The 22,864-nt window shown below is 30.1% G+C and overlaps 5 protein-coding genes across 12 annotated transcripts; 4 read left to right on the top strand and 1 right to left on the bottom strand.

Moving 5' to 3' along the window:
* Positions 1-1,024: 1,024 nt before the first annotated feature.
* On the bottom strand, positions 1,025-2,590 carry LOC103571916 (sorting nexin-24). 3 transcript variants are annotated; one of them, XM_008550265.2, is made up of 4 exons: positions 2,340-2,590; positions 1,994-2,244; positions 1,721-1,917; positions 1,025-1,372 (listed from the first exon to the last, which is right to left on the bottom strand). In XM_008550265.2, exons 2-4 carry the CDS (start codon positions 2,144-2,146, stop codon positions 1,204-1,206), a joined length of 519 nt encoding a protein of 172 aa, XP_008548487.1. In that variant the 5' UTR covers positions 2,147-2,244; positions 2,340-2,590; the 3' UTR covers positions 1,025-1,203. The 3 variants fall into 3 exon arrangements, with proteins under 3 accessions (XP_008548487.1, XP_008548486.1, XP_053596422.1); XM_008550264.2 differs by having other exon boundaries at positions 1,994-2,362; positions 2,455-2,590; XM_053740447.1 differs by having other exon boundaries at positions 1,994-2,590.
* A 362-nt stretch (positions 2,591-2,952) lies between these two features.
* LOC103571915 (serine/threonine-protein kinase Genghis Khan) lies at positions 2,953-16,629 on the top strand. Of its 6 annotated transcripts, XM_014441767.2 has the most exons (20): positions 2,962-3,118; positions 4,199-4,347; positions 4,427-4,606; positions 4,675-4,946; positions 5,022-5,321; positions 5,396-7,350; positions 7,630-7,736; positions 8,047-8,049; positions 8,613-8,996; positions 9,893-10,056; positions 10,138-10,390; positions 10,478-10,764; positions 10,841-10,984; positions 11,061-11,438; positions 11,510-11,690; positions 11,764-11,952; positions 12,024-12,209; positions 12,293-12,700; positions 12,782-12,939; positions 13,009-16,629. In XM_014441767.2, the coding sequence occupies exons 2-20, from the start codon at positions 4,248-4,250 to the stop codon at positions 13,120-13,122; spliced, it is 5,763 nt and encodes a 1,920-aa protein (XP_014297253.1). In that variant the 5' UTR covers positions 2,962-3,118; positions 4,199-4,247; the 3' UTR covers positions 13,123-16,629. The 6 variants fall into 6 exon arrangements, with proteins under 6 accessions (XP_008548483.1, XP_014297253.1, XP_008548481.1 ...); XM_008550261.3 differs by lacking the exons at positions 8,047-8,049; positions 8,613-8,996 and having other exon boundaries at positions 2,953-3,032; positions 13,009-16,628; XM_008550259.2 differs by lacking the exons at positions 8,047-8,049; positions 8,613-8,996 and having other exon boundaries at positions 13,009-16,627.
* An 832-nt stretch (positions 16,630-17,461) lies between these two features.
* LOC103571913 (tyrosine-protein phosphatase non-receptor type 9) lies at positions 17,462-19,238 on the top strand. Its single transcript, XM_008550257.2, has 2 exons — positions 17,462-17,467; positions 17,672-19,238. Exons 1-2 carry the CDS (start codon positions 17,462-17,464, stop codon positions 18,488-18,490), a joined length of 825 nt encoding a protein of 274 aa, XP_008548479.2. The 3' UTR covers positions 18,491-19,238.
* On the top strand, positions 19,233-20,271 carry LOC103571914 (receptor-type tyrosine-protein phosphatase alpha). The gene is made up of 2 exons (XM_008550258.3): positions 19,233-19,428; positions 19,555-20,271. Exons 1-2 carry the CDS (start codon positions 19,308-19,310, stop codon positions 20,265-20,267), a joined length of 834 nt encoding a protein of 277 aa, XP_008548480.1. The 5' UTR covers positions 19,233-19,307; the 3' UTR covers positions 20,268-20,271.
* A 626-nt stretch (positions 20,272-20,897) lies between these two features.
* Positions 20,898-22,410, top strand: LOC103571912 (receptor-type tyrosine-protein phosphatase alpha). The gene has a single exon (NM_001414778.1). It carries the CDS (start codon positions 21,388-21,390, stop codon positions 22,396-22,398), a length of 1,011 nt encoding a protein of 336 aa, NP_001401707.1. The 5' UTR covers positions 20,898-21,387; the 3' UTR covers positions 22,399-22,410.
* The last annotated feature ends 454 nt before the right edge of the window (positions 22,411-22,864 follow it).

The following is a 22,864-nucleotide window of genomic DNA, read 5'->3' as shown; positions in this document are numbered from 1 at the left end:
AAAAGAGAAAGTCAGGAAAATGAATGACAACAGAACTCCGCGCAAGACTGAAAAAGCTTGTACATAATGCGGATACGCATCAATATATATTTCAATTAAATGAAATTATAATTAATTAATTGTGTAATTATTATTAAAGTTAAATAGACAAAATCATACCGCAGTCATTTAATCAATTAATTGAAAAGATTTATATTATTATTTTTTTTTATGTTATTATCTATAAAATATTATAAATTATGCGGCAATATATATGAATAATAAAATTTTTCATACTTATTAAATTAAAATATTTTAATAAATATTATATATATAATATTAGGTAAAGTTTTTTATTTTATTTAACACTGAAATTTATAGTATTTGTAATGGAATGATAGGAGCAACAATTATTATTATTATAATTATATTATTTTATTAAAAAATTTGTAAATTATTTTAATGATTAAATGCCTGAGATATTTTTTTTAAATTAATTATTATTGTAATGAAAAAAAATCATGTAATGATGCCTAATTTAGATTGTAAACTGTATGAATAGGGTAATGCAATTTAAATTGCATGCTCGTATGAGTTAACGTCATTTATAAATGAAAAAAAAAAAAAATAAATAAATAAAAAAAAAAAATAATACCCTGATACTCGATAGGAAATAGACGATTGAGATCATTGTCACTAATTAATGTACTCCAAAACTGAACAAAATAAAACGAGGCGAAATAAATAAGGCAATTATACAATAAAAATAATAAATGGTAAAAAAAATAATAATAAAATTTTTAATTTTACTACCAACCCTCCCTATCCATTACCCATTTGAATTTTATTAGTGATACGTAATAGAAACTCTAAAAGACTCATTAGTCTTCAGCGTGAGTCATCCCAGCTATTATTCACCGAAGTAAGTGTCATTATTCAAGTATTTAGGTATCTTTAAACGATAATCAATACTCTTAAATTAAAATTAAAGTATTTAAGCTATGTAATCATTTCCTACATCAATAAAAATGCAATTTATAATAATACATTTATTAAAACATTTTATACAGACAAAAATAAAAATTTATTTAATATATTTAAATATATAATTTATAAATTCAATCACAGACAAGTTTATACAAGTATTCATAAAAATTTGGCGATGTTATTTTTTTTAGTTTTATTATCAATCAATTAATTTATCATCGAGTAGTTGGATTTATTTTAAGACTTGTAGATACCATCCAGCGCACCTTGTATAACAATATCAGGAAGACTTGAAGTATTATCAGGATTTATGTACGGGTCATATTTAAATGTTATCACAGGGTGATGTCCTATTGCACTTTGTGAATCTCTTCCATTAAAATTTTTTTTCATATCCACTTTATTACTATAAAAAAAAAATTTACATTTAAATTGTTATACAAGTTATACAAGTTTGAAGGCTAGCGCGTATCAATTAATATGTAATTGTGTAATATCTTTAGATAATATCTCAAGCATCAGTTTTAATTGGGCAACTTGAATTTAAATTAAAATTAAATATCTTTAAAGTTTGAATTCTTAAAATCATCTAAGCTTGATAATCTAATCTATCCAAAAATTTAAAAAATTTCAGCACCGGAAGTGGAATATCTCAACTGATACGTCAGTTTGTAATTTAAAATAAATTACAAATGAAAACTGACTAAAGATAGTGAAAGTAAAAAATAAATGTTTTTTTATCAATGACACATACCTTTTAGGAGTTATCCTGTTAGTATTTTTACAACTCTCTATTCCCAAAAATTCCAATACTTGTTGTTTTGTCTCAGACAAATGTAACATTTTTATAATATAATTTTCTAAAGCAGCTCTTCTCAGTTCTAATACTTTTGGCTGTGAATTACGTACTCGTTTAGGCGGAAATGATATTGTGTCATTTATTTTTTTCAACTGCAACAAGCAAATAATAGTAATTATATTTATTTGAGTATAATTAATTAATTAATAAATAAATAAATGAATTTACCCGTCTATGTAATGCATTGAAAGCACTATATCTCCTCTCAATGGTATACTTAACAGTAGTATCAGTATCCGTCACTTCAATAGTATAAACATAAAATGATTTGCCATGGTCTGCCTCCACCAGGCGGTATCCACTGATAAAAACGTGATACATATCATCGCCTGTTGTTGACACACGTTTTTTCGTTTTAAATTTCCACAAGCATTACGTTAACGGCAACATCAACATCCAGACACCAACACTCTTATAACCTGCATTACAACAACGCTCTTCAAATTACATTGCAAATAATCCCCAGCACAATTGCATCTATCAGTAATCAGTATTAATTCCTCTCTACTCTTACAATAACAAATACAATTGCTGTTGCTAGAAATAATCAAAAATACAAGTGCCATTAAACATATCGATCCACAATCACCAGCTTGTCTCGCCATAAAATTATTTTTTTATCAATATACCAGCTCGTTTATTTATTATCATCAATATAATTTATCATCAACACAAAATTTTGATCAACTTTTATTATTTTTTTTTAAAATTCAACCTTCTTCAAAAATGTATATCATCATCACCAGTCACGAGCACACGACCAATCATAACCCCACCATATATTTATTTATATCTCTGTCTCATATATATTTTTTAATTACTCAATTGATAAAATAGAAAATAAACGTCATCTGCGTGACCGTCATCAGAGTTTGAAATCTGTATTATCGATGTCAATTTTTTTTATAATAAAAAAAAAATATTTTTCTTGAATAAATTTAAAAAATAAATAATTTGATAATCATTTTATTGATCAATAATTTAAAGAGTTTTATTTATTAATAAATTATTTAAAGTCTACTAAATGGCGCTAATGTCGTATTTTCTTCTCAACACTTGTCTTTCTCTTTCTCTTTCTCTTTCTCTCTATATATATATATATATATGTATAATATAGCATGACGTAGAACTGCCATATTTTTTTTCCATGGATCCTGGTGCTGCTTACCAGGGGGTCAACCAAATAGCCAGGGTCTTGGAGGTGGTGGTAATACATACAATGTTTTGTGATAATTAAAACGGTGCGATTTAAATAAACAACTAAACTGTTAATTACAGTTTTAAATAAATTGGGTAATTAATAAAAACAATAAAAATAATAATAGCAGTAAATATTTAAAGTAGAGTTTTTAAAAGCTAAACATAAAATCTAAATTCAACTTCGATACATAACTTGTAATAATAATAATAATAATAATAATTATAATAATAATAATAATAATGAATAAATAATAATAGTTGTATATAAAAATGAGTGGTACGGATAACATATTTAACGTTCCATATTATAAAATAAAAAGCAATACCCAAGTGCATTGTCGCAGATAAGGTTAAGCTGTAAATAGAAACTACGTATCCGCTAATAGATTTTAAAAATATATATATATTCATCAATGTTACTTTTTTTATTAAACTTATTTTTAATTGCTCGTATATGTATTTAAGTACAATGACATTTGTAATAGCTTTGGATAAAACTTTTGTTACTAGACTAAGAGTAAGAGTGTTTAAATAGTGATGTGATAATTTATTTTAATCATTACAAGGTGTACTGTGATTAATAAATATAGCAACAGTAATAGTCAATAGTCTTGAATCAGTAATAACTAGTTAATTATTTAGGATTTAATATCTGCCTTTATATTTATATTTAAATGCATATTTAATGTTTAAATTATTATTAATTTACTTAACTTGGCTAGTTATTTATTTATTTATCATTAAATGATATAGATAATTTTATTAGTGATATTTACTTTTACTTTTAAACGCGAAGCTGTTCATATTGTCAAGTAAAACATGGTAGAGTTTAGTATTTTTATTTTTATAAAATATATTTAAGCTTATGTTGTGTTACGTAATATTGATGTGGCTTCGCCCATTTGGTCTAATGAGACACCCATTTTACAATTATTTAATTGGTTATTGTTGTTATTTAAATATATGTTACCTTGAAATTACAATATTAACTTGGGTATTGAATTTTATTTAAATAAAATATTTAATCGCTTATTGAGTTGCGCTAGTTGTTATTTAGATGGAACGCTAGCGACTTATTATTATAGTTGTACTTGTTTTTCATATTTATTATTTAGGACAAAGTAATTTTAATTTATTTATATTTAAATAAAATAATTATTTATATTTTTTTAGGGCAGTTGTCCAGTTATGTGGCTGCATACGGAGATAACCCAGGACTATAATGGCATCAACCAAAGATCCGGATAAAGGATCTTTTAAAACTAAAATAATGTCTAATCCAACGGAACATTCCTTTATCCCCATGGATATCGTTTCCGGGGGTAATTATTAATTATTGATTTTAGTTGTCACTTTAAATGTCAATTTTTATTTAAATTTAAATCAATGCTGGCTTTTTAGGTGTAGCAGGAAGACTTCGACAATTGGAGAGCTTGTTTATCAGTGGTCCAGTCCAAGGAGGAAAAATAGGTCATACATTTTCTATTGAAACTCTTATTGATGTTTTATTGATTTTATATGATGAGTGTTGTAACTCATCATTGAGACGTGAAAAAACAGTTTCTGATTTTATTGAATTCGGTAAGTAATCTGTTGCTGGTTTAATTTATTTTAAATAATAAATTCATTTTTTTTTTTTTACTAAACAGTAAAACCAGTAGCTGCGTGCATAAAAAGTTTACAACTATGCCGCGAAGATTTCGAAATAATAAAAGTAATAGGACGCGGTGCATTTGGAGAAGTTTGTGTTGTTAAAATGCGAGAATCTGACAAAGTATTTGCTATGAAAATACTAAATAAATGGGAAATGTTGAAGCGCGCTGAAACTGCGTGCTTTAGAGAAGAGCGCGATGTTCTGGTGTACGGTGATCGTCGTTGGATTACTAATCTCCACTATGCCTTTCAAGATGACAATAATCTGGTAAAATCTCTGTAGTTTATAAATAAAATATTTACTGATCTTATCTTTGTATTAAATGAACAAACTTTCTTGCAGTACTTGGTAATGGATTATTACTGCGGAGGTGATTTGCTCACTTTACTCAGTAAATTTGAGGATAGGTTGCCCGAAGATATGGCACGATTCTATATTGCTGAAATGGTACTCGCTATTGGATCAATACACGATTTACGTTATGTTCACCGTGACATTAAACCAGATAATGTTCTATTGGATGCCAATGGGCATATTCGTTTAGCTGATTTTGGCTCGTGCCTTCGATTGTTTGAAGATGGTACTGTGCAAAGTAACGTTGCTGTTGGTACACCCGATTATATATCACCTGAAATATTGCGGGTAATTTTATATATATATTTTATTTTATATATATTTTTATCTTTGTAAATAAATAAAATAAATTTTAATTCAAGGCAATGGAAGACGGACAAGGTAGATATGGACCAGAATGTGACTGGTGGTCGTTGGGAGTATGTATGTACGAAATGCTGTACGGCGAAACACCGTTTTATGCTGAATCTCTAGTCGAAACTTATGGGAGAATAATGAACCATAAGAATTGTTTTGATTTCCCAACAGACGACACCTATGAAATTTCTGACGAGGCCAAGGATCTTATGAGAAAATTAATATGCAGTTCTGAATTCAGATTAGGACAAAATGGAATCGAAGATTTCAAGAAACACCCGTGGTTCAATGGTGTCAATTGGGATACACTTAGGGACAGCACTGCTCCCTACATTCCTGAAGTTTCCTCACCAACTGACACGTCTAATTTTGACGTTGATGACAATGATGTTCGTAGTTCAGACGCTGTGCCACCGTCGGCGAATTCGGCATTCTCGGGTCTCCATTTACCGTTTATTGGATTTAGTTTTACACAAGGAAGCTGCATGTCTGACTTGGGTTCTTTGACAGTCTTGCCTCCGCGAAAGGACAAAAGTATTGAAATCCTTGAAGAAGAAAATAGTCGACTGCTGCAGTCAATAGCTGATTTGAAAAATCAACTTGGAGCAGCGACCACAACTCCGCCTACTGTATCTCCAGATTCAAATACTGCCACGAGAAAGCTCCAAGATGAAATAAATACTCTTACCAAGCGGAATTGCGAGCTCGAGTCACAATTAAAGTCACTGGAAACAAATACTAGTGCTGGACAACGTGAATTACGGGTTAAAGATAATAATGGTGATGTAAGTAAAGTAGTGGAGCTTGAAAAATTAATTCGTGTGTTACGTGCTGAAAAAGAGGAGGCTACTAAAGAAAAATTGGATATACAGGAGAAATTAAAACTTCAGGATAAAGAACTCAAAGATGCATTGACTCAGCGTAAACTTGCAATGGCTGAGTACACTGAAGTTACTGATAAATTGTCAGAGTTAAGGCAGCATAAACAAAAATTATCACGACAAGTACGCGATAAAGAGGAAGAACTGGAGGTCGTTATGCAAAAAGTTGACAGTTTGCGGCATGACATCCGTAAGGCGGAAAAATTACGACGGGAATTGGAAAATCGTGTTGAGGAAGCGATGGCGGAAACGAGTAAAGAGCGGAAATTACGGGAAAGAAGTGAAGAATATTGTAAACAAATGCAAGAAGAAACTGAAAAAATACGTCAACGTTCTGTTGGTAATGATGTTAGTGCGAATCATGCTCTAGCAACTCAAGAAATAAATCGGCTTAAATCAGAAGTCGAACAGCTTGAAATACAATACAATGAAAATTTGACGCAGCAGCAGAGTCGCTATAACACTGAGATACGAAGCCTTCAGGAACAACTGCATGAGGCTGAGAGTAGACGTGAGTTACTTGAACGTGAAGTTCAAATAACAAAAGATAAATTGGATGCCGCGAGACTTGAAAATATTACAGACAGTGAGGACACAATAAATGAATTAAGTAGACGTCATGAGCGTGAAAAAATAATGCTCGCTGAGGAGAATAAAAAATTAATACTTGAATTGAATTCAATGACTGACAGTGTCAATAGGATTCAGGGTGAGAGAAGACAGTTGGAGGAAGAGTACGAGGAATTAAGAAACAAAAAAGAAGCTATTGCACAGTGGGAGGCACAGATCACCGAAATAATTCAATGGGTATCCGATGAAAAAGATGCTAGAGGTTATTTGCAGGCACTGGCGACCAAGATGACCGAGGAACTCGAGTTCCTCAAGCATTCAGGTGGCGTTGGCGGGGTCGGAAGTACTTCCACTATGTCAGATAAAAATTGGAGGAACCGCAGATCTCAGAAACTTGATAAAATGGAATTATTGAATCTACAGAGTTCACTTCAGAGTGAAATACAAGCCAAGCAAGCTATATCTGAAGAGCTTACTAAAACACGCTCAGATCTTATTGCTGCGCAAAAGTAAGCATATAATTCATATATTTTATGGGAAATATCAAGTTCTGCAGCTTCATCATTTATTTCTGGTTATAAACAAAAAAAAAATTTTTTTTATATCTTATCTAGGTATTTGCAGATTGATAAAAAAAAAATTTAATTCACTTTACTAAAGCGCCCATTTTTTAAATATACAAGAGTAAATATTTCATACAAATATGATAAAAAAATAAGTGAGCTGTGGAACTTGAATAGATTTATTTAATGATATTAATAATAACAATAATAATTATAAATTTATAGGGAATTGCGAGACTTTAGAGTACGAGTGGATTCAATGACGCATGAAGTAAAACGCAAAGAAATGCAGATCAAGGAGCTGCAATCACGTGTTGAGACAAATGATGGTTGTAAGTACAATACCAATAGTACTTTTACTACCGTCGAAAGCCACACTACCTCCAAGACCAAAAAAAGTTATATTGAAAAGTTAATATTCGTGTTTATAACACAGACAGCAGCAATACACGCTGTCTATGTTCTTTTGAGGCATTTTAATTTTTCTCGCTGGTTCATTAGGCGATAAACGAATGAAATATATTTATTTTTTATAATTATTACACGCATATATAATAACACAATTACATATTTTATCCCTGATAATATAAGAGAGAACCGGGCATTTAGATAAATAACATTAATTAAAAACAAGTCTTAAAGTGTATTCGCATGGTAGCGTACTTGGTAGTCTACACTTATCATTATGATCTCACATAGTAGTTAAATCATCACTAACTTATTGTAGTGTAATGTAGTTAATATATATATAATGTAGTGTGTAGTGCATGTGTAGTAAACATAGTGTACATATAATATGGATATACTTGTTTCTTTTTTTCTTTTTATTTTTTTTTTTTTTAATTAGTCGTTAAAATCGTGACTCATTCAGGTAACAAACTAAAATTAGATGACGTATCATTGAAAACAAAATTACCATTAATTATTTTAATTAACGAAGCGGTAAAAGCTTCTAATGAGTAAATTACTAGATTAAGTGAAAACCGAATGAAAATTAATTATTGATAAAATACCGAGTGCTGACTGTGAGTAAATTTACATGAAAAAAAAAAAAAAAATAAATAATAATAATGAATAAGCTTCGTCTGGCGGGCACGCTCGCACTCAGGGGCAAAAATAAAAATATAAAAAATCCTGTGGAAAAATAACAAACACGATTGATACTGGCATTGCTGTCCAGCATTAAAGTATAACCCGATGTTCGGCACGGTATGAAATTCTGATTTCTAGACTACAAAGTGCCCCTGTTTATTGGCGCAACGAGCTGCGTGTGGGGCCTCTTGTTGCTCATCATCAAACTGTATTTGTGACAGCTGTTCTACTCTCCACAACTACTGTATCGTCAAGCAAATTGTCTTCGTCACCAACGTCTTCCACTTGTACTTCTTCTTCTACTTCAAACATCAACAACAACAACAACAACAACAACCACATCATTAGAACAAAACCCCAACGTATCATCGTACACCAGCCGTCATCACCCTTACCAGTAATACGTACTCCCCGCATCACAACATGTCGCTTATTAACTAGATTTGCTACGGTCAACTCAATCATCAATCGCAATGCTGTTGCCATCGTATCGTCGCCTGGTAAATTTTATCCTATCGGAGTGATATCATAATAAATTATTTTTATTCATATTTGTATAAATATATATCGCCACCTATAAATAATTACTTTGTTTGTTGATCCAATATTAATAATAATAATAGTTATCGCTATTAACACAGCACACGCTATGTTTTTAGACGATAAACTAATTTTTTTTATTACCAATTACCGATTTGTTAATCCCGAGCCGATATTTTAAACTCTGTAAAACCAATCCACCTAATTTACTTACTCACCAATTAAATAATTCCTGTTGCGCGAGAGTTTCGTAAGTACCTTGTCAATAAAAACAAAAAAAAAAAACCAACAACGAGCCGGCACGCTTACCCTAATAAATAACTACTCTCTAGAGCCCAATTGATTTTGTTAATTTATGCAAATTTGCATGCTCTCAGTGCAGGAGAGATAATAATATATTGCGGTTTAGTACACCAAGTATAAACAAACATACAAAAAAATATATATGTATATATATTTATTTTATGTTTAAAAAATAAAATTAAAAGAGAGATGCTTTATCGTGTAATTATTGCTTTTATATTTACTGGGGTTGTTTTATCAGTAGACATTAGTTACCCTTTTGCCCTCTATCTTTTACCACAGGTGGTTGTTACTCGTGTGGATTAAACTGCTGCTTTACTTAGATGTTTTTATTTTTTTTGTTATTTTTATTAATAGCAAGTTTGAGGTGATTGCCAGGTTTTATGCGTTATCACTCATCACAAAGCATTAAGCTACTTAATTAGCGTAATTTATTTTGTTAGAAATTATGGCTTAACTTAAAATATTAAATTATAATTATAAATAATGATGATGATGATGATGATAATTTTAATGGTCTTTTATCGCTATATATTTAAAATGAATATTGCAGTCTTGGAACGCCCCACATCCCAAATGTCGTACCTGGAACACTTCCTCAAGGAAACAGCTGGCAGTACACGTCATGGAAGTGTGGACAGTGTGGAGGGTGATATTGAAGATAACAGGGCTCCTAGTCTTACGAGTAGCAAGAGTAATCTTTCTGAACTAAGTATAGTAAGTTTTTTAAATTTAACTACACATAAATATATTTTTAATTATTTCACCGGAAAAATTAATTAATTAAATTTATTAAAGGATCCAACATCACCGTTGTCTCATGAATTATTAAATAAATCATCGGCACACAGTCAAGCAGCCTTGCAACCAAAACCTAAATCTCATCAATTTTTAGTACGGACATTTTCAGCTCCAACAAAGTGTAATCATTGCACATCGCTTATGGTGGGATTAACGAGACAGGGAGTAGTTTGTGAAGTATGTGGTTTTGCTTGTCACATGCCTTGTTGTGATAAAGTACCAGCAATGTGTCCTGTTCCACATGATAAAAGTACGCTCTTTAATTAAAATCTCGATGATTTATTAATTAATACTAAATGATTGATGATGTTGCTTATTATCAATATTTTTTCTGTAGCCAAGAGACCTCTGGGAATAGATCCGACCCGTGGGATCGGCACCGCTTACGAAGGCTACGTGAAAGTTCCAAAAATGGGCGGTGTTAAAAAGGGTTGGATACGTCAGTTCGTAGTAGTGTGTGATTTTAAATTATTCCTGTATGACATATCACCTGACAGGAATGCCTTGCCGTCTGTTTATGTGTCCCAAGTACTGGATATGCGAGACTCAGAGTTTGGCGTTAGCTCCGTTCGTGAGTCAGATGTCATTCACGCTACTAAAAAAGACATTCCATGCATATTTAGGGTAAGTATCGCCTGCATAAATAAATTATCACTACTGACTACTTGAGTCGTCTTTACAATAAATTAAATTTATTTAGATTACAACGTCTTTGTTGGAACCTCCGGGATTACGAAATCACACGCTGATGCTTGCTGACACTGAGAGCGAGAAAACAAAGTGGGTCGTTGCATTGGGTGAACTTCATCGAATTTTAAAGAAAAATAATCTTCCAAATACAACGGTATGGTTTTCATATTTAATATAAACAAACAGATAAATGAATAGATATTTATGATTATTATTATTGTGTCTTGTAGGTCTTCCGTGCAAAAGAATTGTTGGACAATACATTGGCAGTTATTAAAAACGTGATGTCAGGAGCGATTATTGATCCTGATCGTCTAGTCATTGGTACCGAGGAGGGCCTATTCTGTTTAGATTTAGATCGTAGTGAGGTTGCTAAAGTTGGCGAGGGAAAGAAAATATATTTACTCGAGTACATTACCGAAGAGCAATTAATCGTGGTGCTTAGCGGTAAGCAACGTCACGTACGATTAGTCCCAGTACGTGCGTTAGACGGTGATGAAGTTGAATGGATTAAAGTTGCCGAGACCAAGGGATGTATTACTTTAACAACCGGTGTTGTAAGACGTAATCCTCTTACCTATTGTTTATGTGTTGCTATTAAGAAACAGGTTTGTTATTTTATAATTTATCGTCAATTAACTTTATCTCATTTTACTTAACTTATTATCTTAAATTACAGAACGCCTCACATGTTATGATTTACGAAGTAACGCGTACGAAAACTCGTCACAAACGAATTCACGAATTAATGCTACCTTGTCATGCACAAACACTTCAAGTACTTTCTGAAGGCCGTCTATGCGTTGGTTATCCTTCAGGATTTTCAATTTATAGTATTTTAGGAGACCATCATCCTATTTGTAACTATTATATTTATTTTTAAGTCACTTTACTATTATTACCTCTTATCAATTAAATAATGTTTTTTTTTAGCATTGGTCCATCCTGAAAATACTTTGCTTGGGTTCTTAACTTACAGTGCAGTCGATGCAATGCGTTGTATAGAACTACCTCGTGGTGAATTTCTATTAGTATTTCAAACCCTAGCAGTTTATGTTGATAGTCAGGGAAGAAAAAGTAGAGACCGTGAAATAATGTATCCCGCAGTCCCTTCGGCAGTCAGTCAGTGTCTAATTTATTTAATTCTCTTAAATTTTTAATTTTGTAAATAATAATAATAAAATAATCTTTAGGCTATTGCGAGGGATATTTATTGATATACAGTGAAACTCACGTGGATGTATTTGATTGCACAACTGGGGATTGGCTGCAAACGCTCAATGTCAAACGAGCACGTCCGCTAAATAATTCGGGTTCTCTTACAACTTGCATGATCAACGATATGCCCTATGTCATTCACCTGAGTAATTTACACCAAAGTAAGTATTTGCTGTTGTATATACATATATATTTTTTTATTGGTAGAGAGTTAATTTTTTTTTTTTTAATTTTATTTTTGTAGGAGAATTACTAAATTTAACACCTGTAGACGGAAGTGGCAGACAAATAACAAGGCCACGAAGAAGATTTTCATTGCGAGAAGGAAATCGTGGCGCGCGTCCAACTGACAGACGTTCTAAAATGATATCAGCACCAACGAACTTCAATCACATTAGTCATATGGGTCCTGGTAATGGGATACAAATTCAACGACTGCTAGATTTACCAACTACACTCGAGACTGCTGATCAACAACAGTACTCCAGTCATCACAGCACTTCCCATTTACATCAAACTCCACAGCAACGATTTTATAGTCCCGTCCAACCCCCCAGCAAACCAGCTCCTCTGCCACCTAGACATCCACCTTCCGATACTCGTCGGCTCAGTTCTCACATGTCACGAAATTCTGGATATTCTCCTCACAATGGTTATTATTTTTACCATTCATTATTTGCTTAATGAATAATTATTATGATACAAAATAAAAAGATTAATTTATTTTAAAAAGGATCAACATCATCGAGACGAGGTCCAGCACCTCCAAGACCAACAGCGACTCCACCATCATTACCACGTACACCTGTCGATCAAACTGAATCGGAATCTTCACACATGCGTTCTCATACTCCATTATCTCTTGGCAGCATCGCGTCTCTACAAGACAAAGTTCGTTTATTAAATTATTTAAAATAAATAAATATAATTAAAATACTTAATTAAAAATATTTTTTACAGGATCATGCAACTGGTGGAAGTCCTCGTCATTCAATCGCATCAAATAACAGTTCAAATCCTTCAACGCCGCCTAGTCCTGCTCACGATCATGGATCGTCATCATACGATTCATAAAAAACGTCACCATCAGCATCAACAAAAAATAAGTAACAAAAAAAAATAATAATAATTAAGTTTTATTAATATAACGGCCGGCTACTTACGACGATCCTTGCGTATAAAAAAATCTGGACAACTCAAATTACACAATAGTTGTCGTTAGAGTTTTGAATATATATGTAAGGGTGCAAATTTTTACTTAAATACTTAAGTACTAAGTATCTCTTAAGACAACTTAGTAGGCAGTAAATTGATGGCTTACTTCATCAATAATGCTAACAAAAGTTGCCATAGTATTACTGCAAATTTATACACACATATATATAAATATATATAAATATTAACATTATTTGAAAGAATCAATTAATTGATTAATTGCCAAATAACAAACTTATGTTATAATTATTATCGGTTTATAATTATCATTAACGAGCTAACAAATTATTATTATTATTATTATTATTATTAAAATTGAAAATAAGTATTGTTTTAATGCAATTAGCTGTTTCGCGATTAGAAAACAGCCCTATTTATTATTTTTTAATTTTTTATATTTTTTATTTGCGCGTATTCGGATACTTTTTATTATTATTACATATATTATTAATTAATTAATGAACAAATGAAAACCAAAACACGTTTCGTCATGACATTGAATTTTTTTAAAAATAATATTTTATTTATTTACAGAAAATCATGAAAAATTTTTTTCCGCATTAATTGTCTATACGTGATCACATTAAATTAATTGGATCACAATTGTAAATAGTTTGAAATGTTTTTAAATATTTTAAAAAGTAAAAATATCTTTTTTTATAAAAAATGATTTTATTTAAAAATTTTCTTTTTATAATTTTTTAGTTTATTTTATTTAACAAAAATTATATATATTATATCGTGTGTCGCGTATTATATTAATTAATTGAAAATCAATCGATTTATTGATAATTTTTTTAAAAATAATGATAATTAATTTTATTTATACAGTTATTTTAAAAATGAAAACCAGTCAAATTATATAGCAATAAACTTTTAGTCGATTCTTATCTAATAATTCTTTATATTTATTGGAGAAAAAAAACTAGGCAACAAACGAGTTGATAATAAATTTTTTTATTAATCGTCTTTAATGAATATTTAAAGAAAATAATAAAAATAGGTTTTATCGAATTAAATTTTAAAAAATAATCATAAATGCCTTAACATTAAAAAAGGAAAATGATGAAAAAAAAAAAAAAAAAAAATTTTTATATTACGTCGTAATGCAAATTCAGACATTACAAAAATGTCTGACATTACGAAAATAGAAATACACCCAGTGTGAATATATATATTAGATTAAGCATAATAATTTGTTGCAATTCTGATAAATAATTAGTAATAAAAAAATATTACAAGTCGTTCAAGATAAGTGACTCGATGCGATGGAATGCAATGTCAATAAATATTATGCTTATATATATTTATAATATAATATTTAAAAAAAAAAAAATATACGATAACGAACGAACAAAAATCCCATCGAATCAGTAAACTGAATCTCTGCAATGCTAGTTTTTATTTACTAAGAAAGTCAACAAACTTATTATTATTTTTTAAAAAATAAATTTATGTATACAAAAGTATTCAGAAATTTTAAACTTTTGACTTAATGATTATTTTATATCTAATCTTGACATTAACATATTTTTTTTATTTTAATAAAATTCATCATTTTTTACCGCAATCTTCGTTAAATTCCACAAAAGAACATTTTTATCTTAAATTTGTTACAGATGACGCAACCGTAGTTAAAATAACCCAAGTAATAACTTAAATACCAAATGACTAGATACAATTATTTTTTTTTTAAAGATATATGTGCGTAATTATATGAAAATGCATAATTACACATGTATTTTAAAATTAAAATAAAATGATTTTTGTTCAGAAATTATAGTTTTCAGTAATTTCTGGTCAGAAATTTACCAAATGAGTATTTTAAAATATTTAAAGTTATCTTTCTCTGGTTGTTTTTTCTCTGGTTTAAGTCAATAAATCTCACGCTCACTCGACTAATTAATCATCCCAAGTAATTTTAATAATTAATAAATAGAAAAATAATAATTAAGTGTGGTGTCAATTGATTAATGTACGCAATTTTTTATGTTTTTTATACTTGTAGTTATCTCGGCTCTATTGAATTAGATAAAAATAAAAAAATTAAATTTTTTTAAATAAACATGATCAATTAACAAAAATATCCATTGCGAATTATAAAATGGAAGAATAAAAAAAAAATATAAAATATCAATAAAAATTGTGGCTTCCATAGAAATAAAATTTGAAAAAATGATAATAATAAACAATAAACTGTTCAATGTTCAGGCATCAAAGTCAACAATAATTATATTGTCGTAATAAAAAACTCAATTAATAATTATAAAATAATAGTAAACCGTTTTCGTTTTTACAATTGATACAATAATTAAATAAATAAATAAATATATATATATATATATATATATATATATATATAAATAAATTTTACAACTTACATGTCAGACTGACTGCGGACATTTGTCCATGACCATAAAAAAAAAAAATAACGACTTTTAAATCCATATATCACGTTAAAGATTGTCCTCACATTGAACATTATTAATTAAAACATTAAATAATAATAATTATTATTATTAAAACCAAACCTTGTTTATAATTTTGTAAATAACAACTCAGTAATTGAAATTTATAAGAGATTAAAATTTTTAAAATTAAGTTAAAATTTTTTCACAGCCTAATTAATTTAAAAAACAAACAAACAAACGATTAATTAATTAAATTGTCGGTTTAAATACTTTGTGTACTTGTACCATTATAAAAAAATGTTTTTGCACTCGACTGTAAAAAATTACAAAAAAATTATTCAAATGCATAATAATTTAAATTAAAAAATTTTTTTAATAATTACACCGAGTTGTAGAATAAATTAGACTAAGACGTAAGTTCTTAATTAAAAAAAAAAGAAAAATTAATTATAATTGAAGAAATGTTCATCTTAATACAGTAGTTTAGATATAAATATATAAATAAATATATAATTATTAATTACTGGGTTATTTGAGACCTAGTAATTTATTATTATTATTATAAATAAATAATCTGGTCTTAATACAGCATTTGAGATAAAAACGCAAATATAGTTTTTAGTAAACTTGTAAAAGTTATTTATGGCTCTTGTGCATTGTTCAAAGTATTTATTGATACCAATTATAAATATGATTATTAAGAAGATGATAACTATGATGATGATGATGACGATAATCATGTAATGGAATAATAATAATAATAATAACAATTATTGTAATTTAGTTACGGCGTTGTGTAACTGTAGATTTTTTTAGATATAGAAAAACAAAAAAAATATTTAATTACTTTTTTTTTTATCATAATTGCGATAAAACGCATTTCAACAATTATATATATATATATTCATTTTTTTTGTTTAATATATTATTTAATATGCAGCACAGAGATCAATTATAATCATAAAATATTATCATGTCTTTTATTTTTACCCTTTAAGTTCATTTGACATATTTTTTAATTAGCTTATAGTAAAATCTCATTTATCCGGAAAGATTGGATTTATGAGTAACAAATGTCTGCATTTTATTGTAACATTTTTTTAAAAATTAACAATAGATTAATGTGCACTTTATTTTGTTTAGCTCGGAAAATCCGGATATGCGATGATTTACTGTAGTGATATAATTTATTCATAAATTATCTGATATATTAAAGGCATTGTCATTCACGATAATCAATATTTATTGTATAATAGTTAATTGCTTGACAAAATATATTTTATACACGAGGAGTGACTCAGTATATTATTTATGACAAGTATTATACTTAAAATGTATTCATGTAAAAAAATATTTGATTAGTAACTATCGTAATCACAATTGAAATTTTTTTTTTTTCGAATTATATATTAGTAATAAAGATAGGAGAATTGTGTGTAAATATATATAATATTCACTCATATATATAATATATTATATATTTACATACTTTTTCCTTTATTTTTTGTCATAGAAGAAAATTTTATTTTTTCAAAACTGATTCATTTTTGATTTATAATATTCGTTAACTTTTTTTTCTTCAATGCTATATATTAGTTACTAATAGGGGGAGTATATGTATATGTATATATATATATATATATATATATATATATATATATATATATATATATATATATATATATATACTCCCCCTATATTTGTTACTAATATAATATATATTTCATATAAAATTAACAAGTTGATTTCTTCAGACAAGTGGATAAAAATATTCATTTTTAATAAATATGATGGTATAAATAGAAAATATATAGCTTTTTAAAGAATGAACTAAAATTTTGAATTAATTATTTATAGAGTAAACAAAGGATGCATCTATTTTAGCAGTAATAGAACGGTATTCTAATACATTTCTAATGCTAAGCAGGAAATGAGTATTGGAATATTCTATTTACAGATGTTTGCTTAGGAATAACAGGAAAAACTAGTCTGTTTAGGGCAAGCTTTTGTTTATTGATAATCAAGTTGAAAAAGAGCACGCCCAGGTTTTGGCTGTACAATTACCAGCTACTTTTGCTAATTTTTCAAGACACGAAAATTCATCAAAGAATCGGTATGACGATGTTCCGTGTTGGGATCTTTTTAGAGTCATTTTAAGCCCGCTGAGTGCGATATATGATGATGAAGATTGGGATTTATCACATATAACCACGAGATCTGCAGAAATAGCATCAACTTACATACATGCGAACTGTGTTGATGGATTTATGGAGATAAATAAATTTATTTGCAGCCAAGGTCCGAAGAAAAACTCGTGTGAAGACTTTTGGAGGATGGTTTTAGAGCAAGAATCTTGTATTATTGTGTCCCTAACGGAAACAGATGATGAAGATCAAGTGTGTTATGAATATTGGGTCAAAGAAGAGGATTATGAACTAGCATTTGGAAGATATGTTGTAAAAACCCTTGAAATTATAGAAGAGTCTAGTTTTACCAGAACACGATTGCGACTCACTGATGTGAGCAGTGATACTTCACGGGAGATCCATCACTTTTGGTATCCTCATTGGTCCGACTACGGTAATCCTACCAATCCGGCGGAAATATTAAATCTAATATCAAAAGTGAACCAAAAACGAAAAGAGATGAAAAAGACAGCAGACTCTCAACCGGGACCGATAGTGGTCCACTGCTCTGCAGGAATTGGTCGGACAGGAACGTTTTGTACCATAGACAACGCGTTATCACAATTACGGAAAGAACAAACAGTGTGCCTACCGCAGACAGTGCTGAAAATACAGAAGTCAAAGATATAGCTGCCAATCAACTGAACCTGGACGCTATAACTTTGGAGCCAGAAACCCTTAATTCACAGAGAAAGAGGTTGAGGGTGCTATAAATATGATAAATAGATCTGTAAGGTCTATGAAATTCTAGTCACACTAGTTATTTAAGAAATATCCTGATGCAACCTGAGTTGAAATCATAATTACTTATTTTATGTTTCCAAGATCCTAGTCATTAAGATCAACTATTACTCTCTACTATGCTCATCGCATTACCAATAAAAATGTTTAGTTAATAAATTCTGAGTGTAAATAAGACTTTCGCAGTAAGAACAATATAGAAAAAATACCAGGGTCCTCTACTCAAGTATTTTTGCGGACAAACTTTATGTCATATGCATGGCTTGATAATAGGACCTACCAGATAGCCGTTTATCTCTACTCCTGATGAATTTTTGATGTCCAACAGGAAACAGTTATTATTGGAATACTTGATTTATAGATACTTTGTTTGGAGCACCACTAAAAGTATAGTTATGGATTCTTAACAGACGTTGGATGTAATCATTACTAGGTATTACAATTCAAGACAGATGCTAATAAACGATAAACTTCTTTAGGAAATGAAGTATCCCATGTGACTACGTAAGCAATACTTGAAGAAGTGATTCAAAGGATGACCATATTACTATTGTTTGCTAATTTGAATATCAATTACTTCATGACGAAAATTTGAAACAGCATAAATAGAATAGTGTTAGACGGGTATGAGTTTAGTATAGACTGCCTAGCCGTGGTAGCAAGTCTTGAACCCACGTCCGATATTCACCAGCTCGTTGCAACCAAGATGGGGAATCAAAGCTTCAAGACACTCAGCATTGATGACTTTCTGCAGATAACAAGTTGGCCGGACTTCTCGAAACTCATTAAAAAGGAGCACGACAAAGTTCTGGCCGTACAACTACCAGGTACCTTTGTTAATTTTTCAAAACCGCAAAATTCTCTAAAGAATCGGTACAACGAGATACCCTGTTGGGATCACTCTCGAGTAATTTTAATACCACCTAGTGCAAAATATAATTATGACCATACAGATCCATCACATATAACCCTAACACCAACGGAAATACCTTCAACTTACATACATGCCAACTTTGTTAACGGATTTAAGGAGAAAAGAAAATTTATTTGCTGCCAAGCTCCGAAGAAAAACACGTGTGAACATTTTTGGAGGATGGTTTTAGAGCAAGAATCTCATATTATTGTTTCATTAACGAAAACAGATAAAGGAGGTTTCGTGTGCTATGAATATTGGCTCAATGCAGAGGAAGGTATGGAGATATTTGGAAGATATGTTATAAGAACCCTAGAAATTATAAAAGAGTCAAGTTTTACCAAGACACGATTACGACTTACTGATGTGTGCACTGATGCTTCACGGGAGATCCATCACTTTTGGTACACTGATTGGCCTGATGTCGGTAATCCCATCAGCCCGGTGCAAATTCTAGATCTAATATTGCAGATGAACAAAAAACGAAAAGAGTTGACACAAGCAGCAGGCTTTAAATTAGGACCGATAGTGGTCCACTGCGCCGAAGGAGTCGGTCGAACAGGAATATTTTGTACCATAGACAACGCGTTATCACAGTTACGGAAAGAACAAACAGTGTGCCTACCTCAGACGGTGCTAAAAATACGGAAGCAAAGACATTCAAGTGTTTTTCTTATTGGACAGTATGCATTCTGTTACAAAGCAGTGAGATATGCTTTAATAACAGACCTAATAGAAAAAATATTGTATTAAGTGGTAATGTGTGATGTGATAAGCAACTCAATGCAGCTATTAACTTGTAAGTTTGTAGTTTTAATAATTGCGTTTATTTTATTGTAATTAGGTATAGTGTGAAGATTGGTATTTATGTTGCAGACACATTGTGAAATTAGATATTTCATGAACTGTCTAAATAACTTAGACATTTCATGTAGTTCTGTAATATTATACGATCTGTCTGAAGCCCTGTTGCATTTCATGAAATGCCTAAAAATTTTAGTCACTTTCGTGTAACGAAATGACTGTTACACGATCTGTCTGTAGTTTATGAAATGGTTAGACACTTTATGAAATGCCAAAACAGATCATGAAATGTCTAATTTCACAAAGTGTCTACGACATTTATATTGTATGACCTTTTGGGTCAGACTGACTGCTCCGATCTTCGAAAAACAGTAGTGATAAGCTAATTAATGTGGTCCAAGTTTATGTCAGATTTACATATTTTTTTAACATTTTTCCTCATTCCGGTTACCTAATTTTTTAACGGACATAGATGGGTACATTCTATTTTCGAAAAACTTACTATTGTTCACTACTACTCTTATTGGGTTACAAATAATAATTTTTATTTGATTAATTCGTAAATTAAATAAAATGTTAGTAGTAAGGATAATATAGAAAAAAAAATTAGTGTCCTCTACTCAAGAGCTTTTTAAGGACAAACTTTTGTTACATATACAATCTAACTAAAGAATCTGCTAGATATTTAGTATTAGTTCGATTTCTCAAACATTTCTAATGCATAGCAACAAATGATAATTGTAAAGTTTCATTAACTAAACCTTATTTAAGAGTAACAGGAAAACTATTGTATTTAATTATCAGCAGCTATTATATTATTTTATTACTCAGTTTTACGACTGTTTGACTGATAAGGACTGACGCTACACTATTTTGGAGATCGGGAAGTTTGAGGTCATAGTGTCATTGCTCACTGTCTTTGCTTACTGATGAGAAATTATAATAATACGAGCGGACAAATTGAGATTCGAATATAAAAAGCCGCGTGTGACTCGTATGAATTTAGTATAAAGCAAACAATCGCGATCGTAAGTCTCAGAACCGTTTCTGATATAGACTAGCAACCGAAATGGGGCGTCATAGTTTCAAGACAGTTAGCATCGACGAGTTTCTGGAGTTGACATTGCGGCCGGACTTATTGAATCTCATCAAGAAGGAGCACCACAAACTTATGAAGGTGAAACTACCAGGTACTATTGCTAATTTTTCAAGACCCGAAAATTCATCAAAGAATCGATCTACACTTTTTCCATGCTGGGATGAGTCTCGAGTGATTTTAAAATCTCCCAGTAAAGGAATCCCATATGATAATGACATAACATCAACTTACATACATGCCAACTTTGTGGATGGATTTAAGGATAAAAATAAATTCATCTGCTCCCAAAGTCCAATGGAAAACACGTGTGAAGACTTCTGGAGGATGATTTTACAGGAAAATTGTCATATCATTGTGTCATTAACGAAAGTAGACAACGCAGTATATTGCTATGAATATTGGGCCAATGAAAAATATCGTGAAAAAGTATTCGGAAAATATGTCATAAAAACCCTTGAAATTATTGAAGAGGAAGTCTTCACCAGATCGCGATTACTACTCACGGATACAAACAATGATATCTCACAGGAGATCCATCACTTTTGGTACACTAATTTTCCTCTCCATTACGGTTGGCCTATCATGTCGCCGGAATTGTTGAATCTAATATTCCATGTGGACCAGAAACGAGAAGAATTGATGAACACAACAGGATCTGGACCAATAGTGATTCACTGCTCTAAAATAGTGAGCTGGACGGGAATATTCTGTACTATATATAATGCGTTATCACAAGTGCGAGAAGAAAAAACAGTGTCGCTCCCGCAGACAGTGCTAAATATTCGGAAGAAAAGACATTCAAGTATCATGAATTGGGTAGAGTATGAAATTTGTTACCGTGTATTATGTGAGGCTATTCTAAATTTAAAAACTTTTATGTATTGTAATTTGGAGATATTCTCTGCATTCCAAGACAAGGTTGCAGCTATAAACTTTTATTTTGGAAAATCTCACAACAAACATTCATTTAATAATAAGTAGATGTTATTCATATGGACATTTAACATCGTTAGTGACATTTTTTAATCGAAGATTGTATGATGACCATAAGTTTGAAGGAACCCTAGTTTTTTATTATTGTTAGTTACTTATTTAGCCAAATTTCAGAAACATAATTTTTAAGTGGCACTTGACAGCTTATTTTATTCAGTAATAATATATTGATTTATATAATGAACATCAAGTAACAAATAAGACAACTTTTTCCTGTAACAAGCTAAATATAATTTTTCTTTATCAGACTAAAGCTATGATACATGCATTATGTGTATATAATTAATTTAAAATATGGCTTTACTTATAAAATCATTGTACAAATATCTAGGTGATTCTCTGAAAATAAACACTCTTAGAATAATCTAACTAACCCTATTAACATAAGAACTTATTAATTAACGTTTTTTTACTTTATTAAGATTATAAGTTGTACTAATAATTAAGAAAAGTG

Source organism: Microplitis demolitor, chromosome 7 (assembly GCF_026212275.2).
Source record: "Microplitis demolitor isolate Queensland-Clemson2020A chromosome 7, iyMicDemo2.1a, whole genome shotgun sequence".
In the NCBI taxonomy this organism is placed as follows: Eukaryota; Metazoa; Arthropoda; class Insecta; order Hymenoptera; family Braconidae; genus Microplitis; species Microplitis demolitor.
The sequence above is the reverse complement of the archived record's forward strand: the minus strand, read 5'-3'. Positions and strand labels throughout refer to the sequence as shown.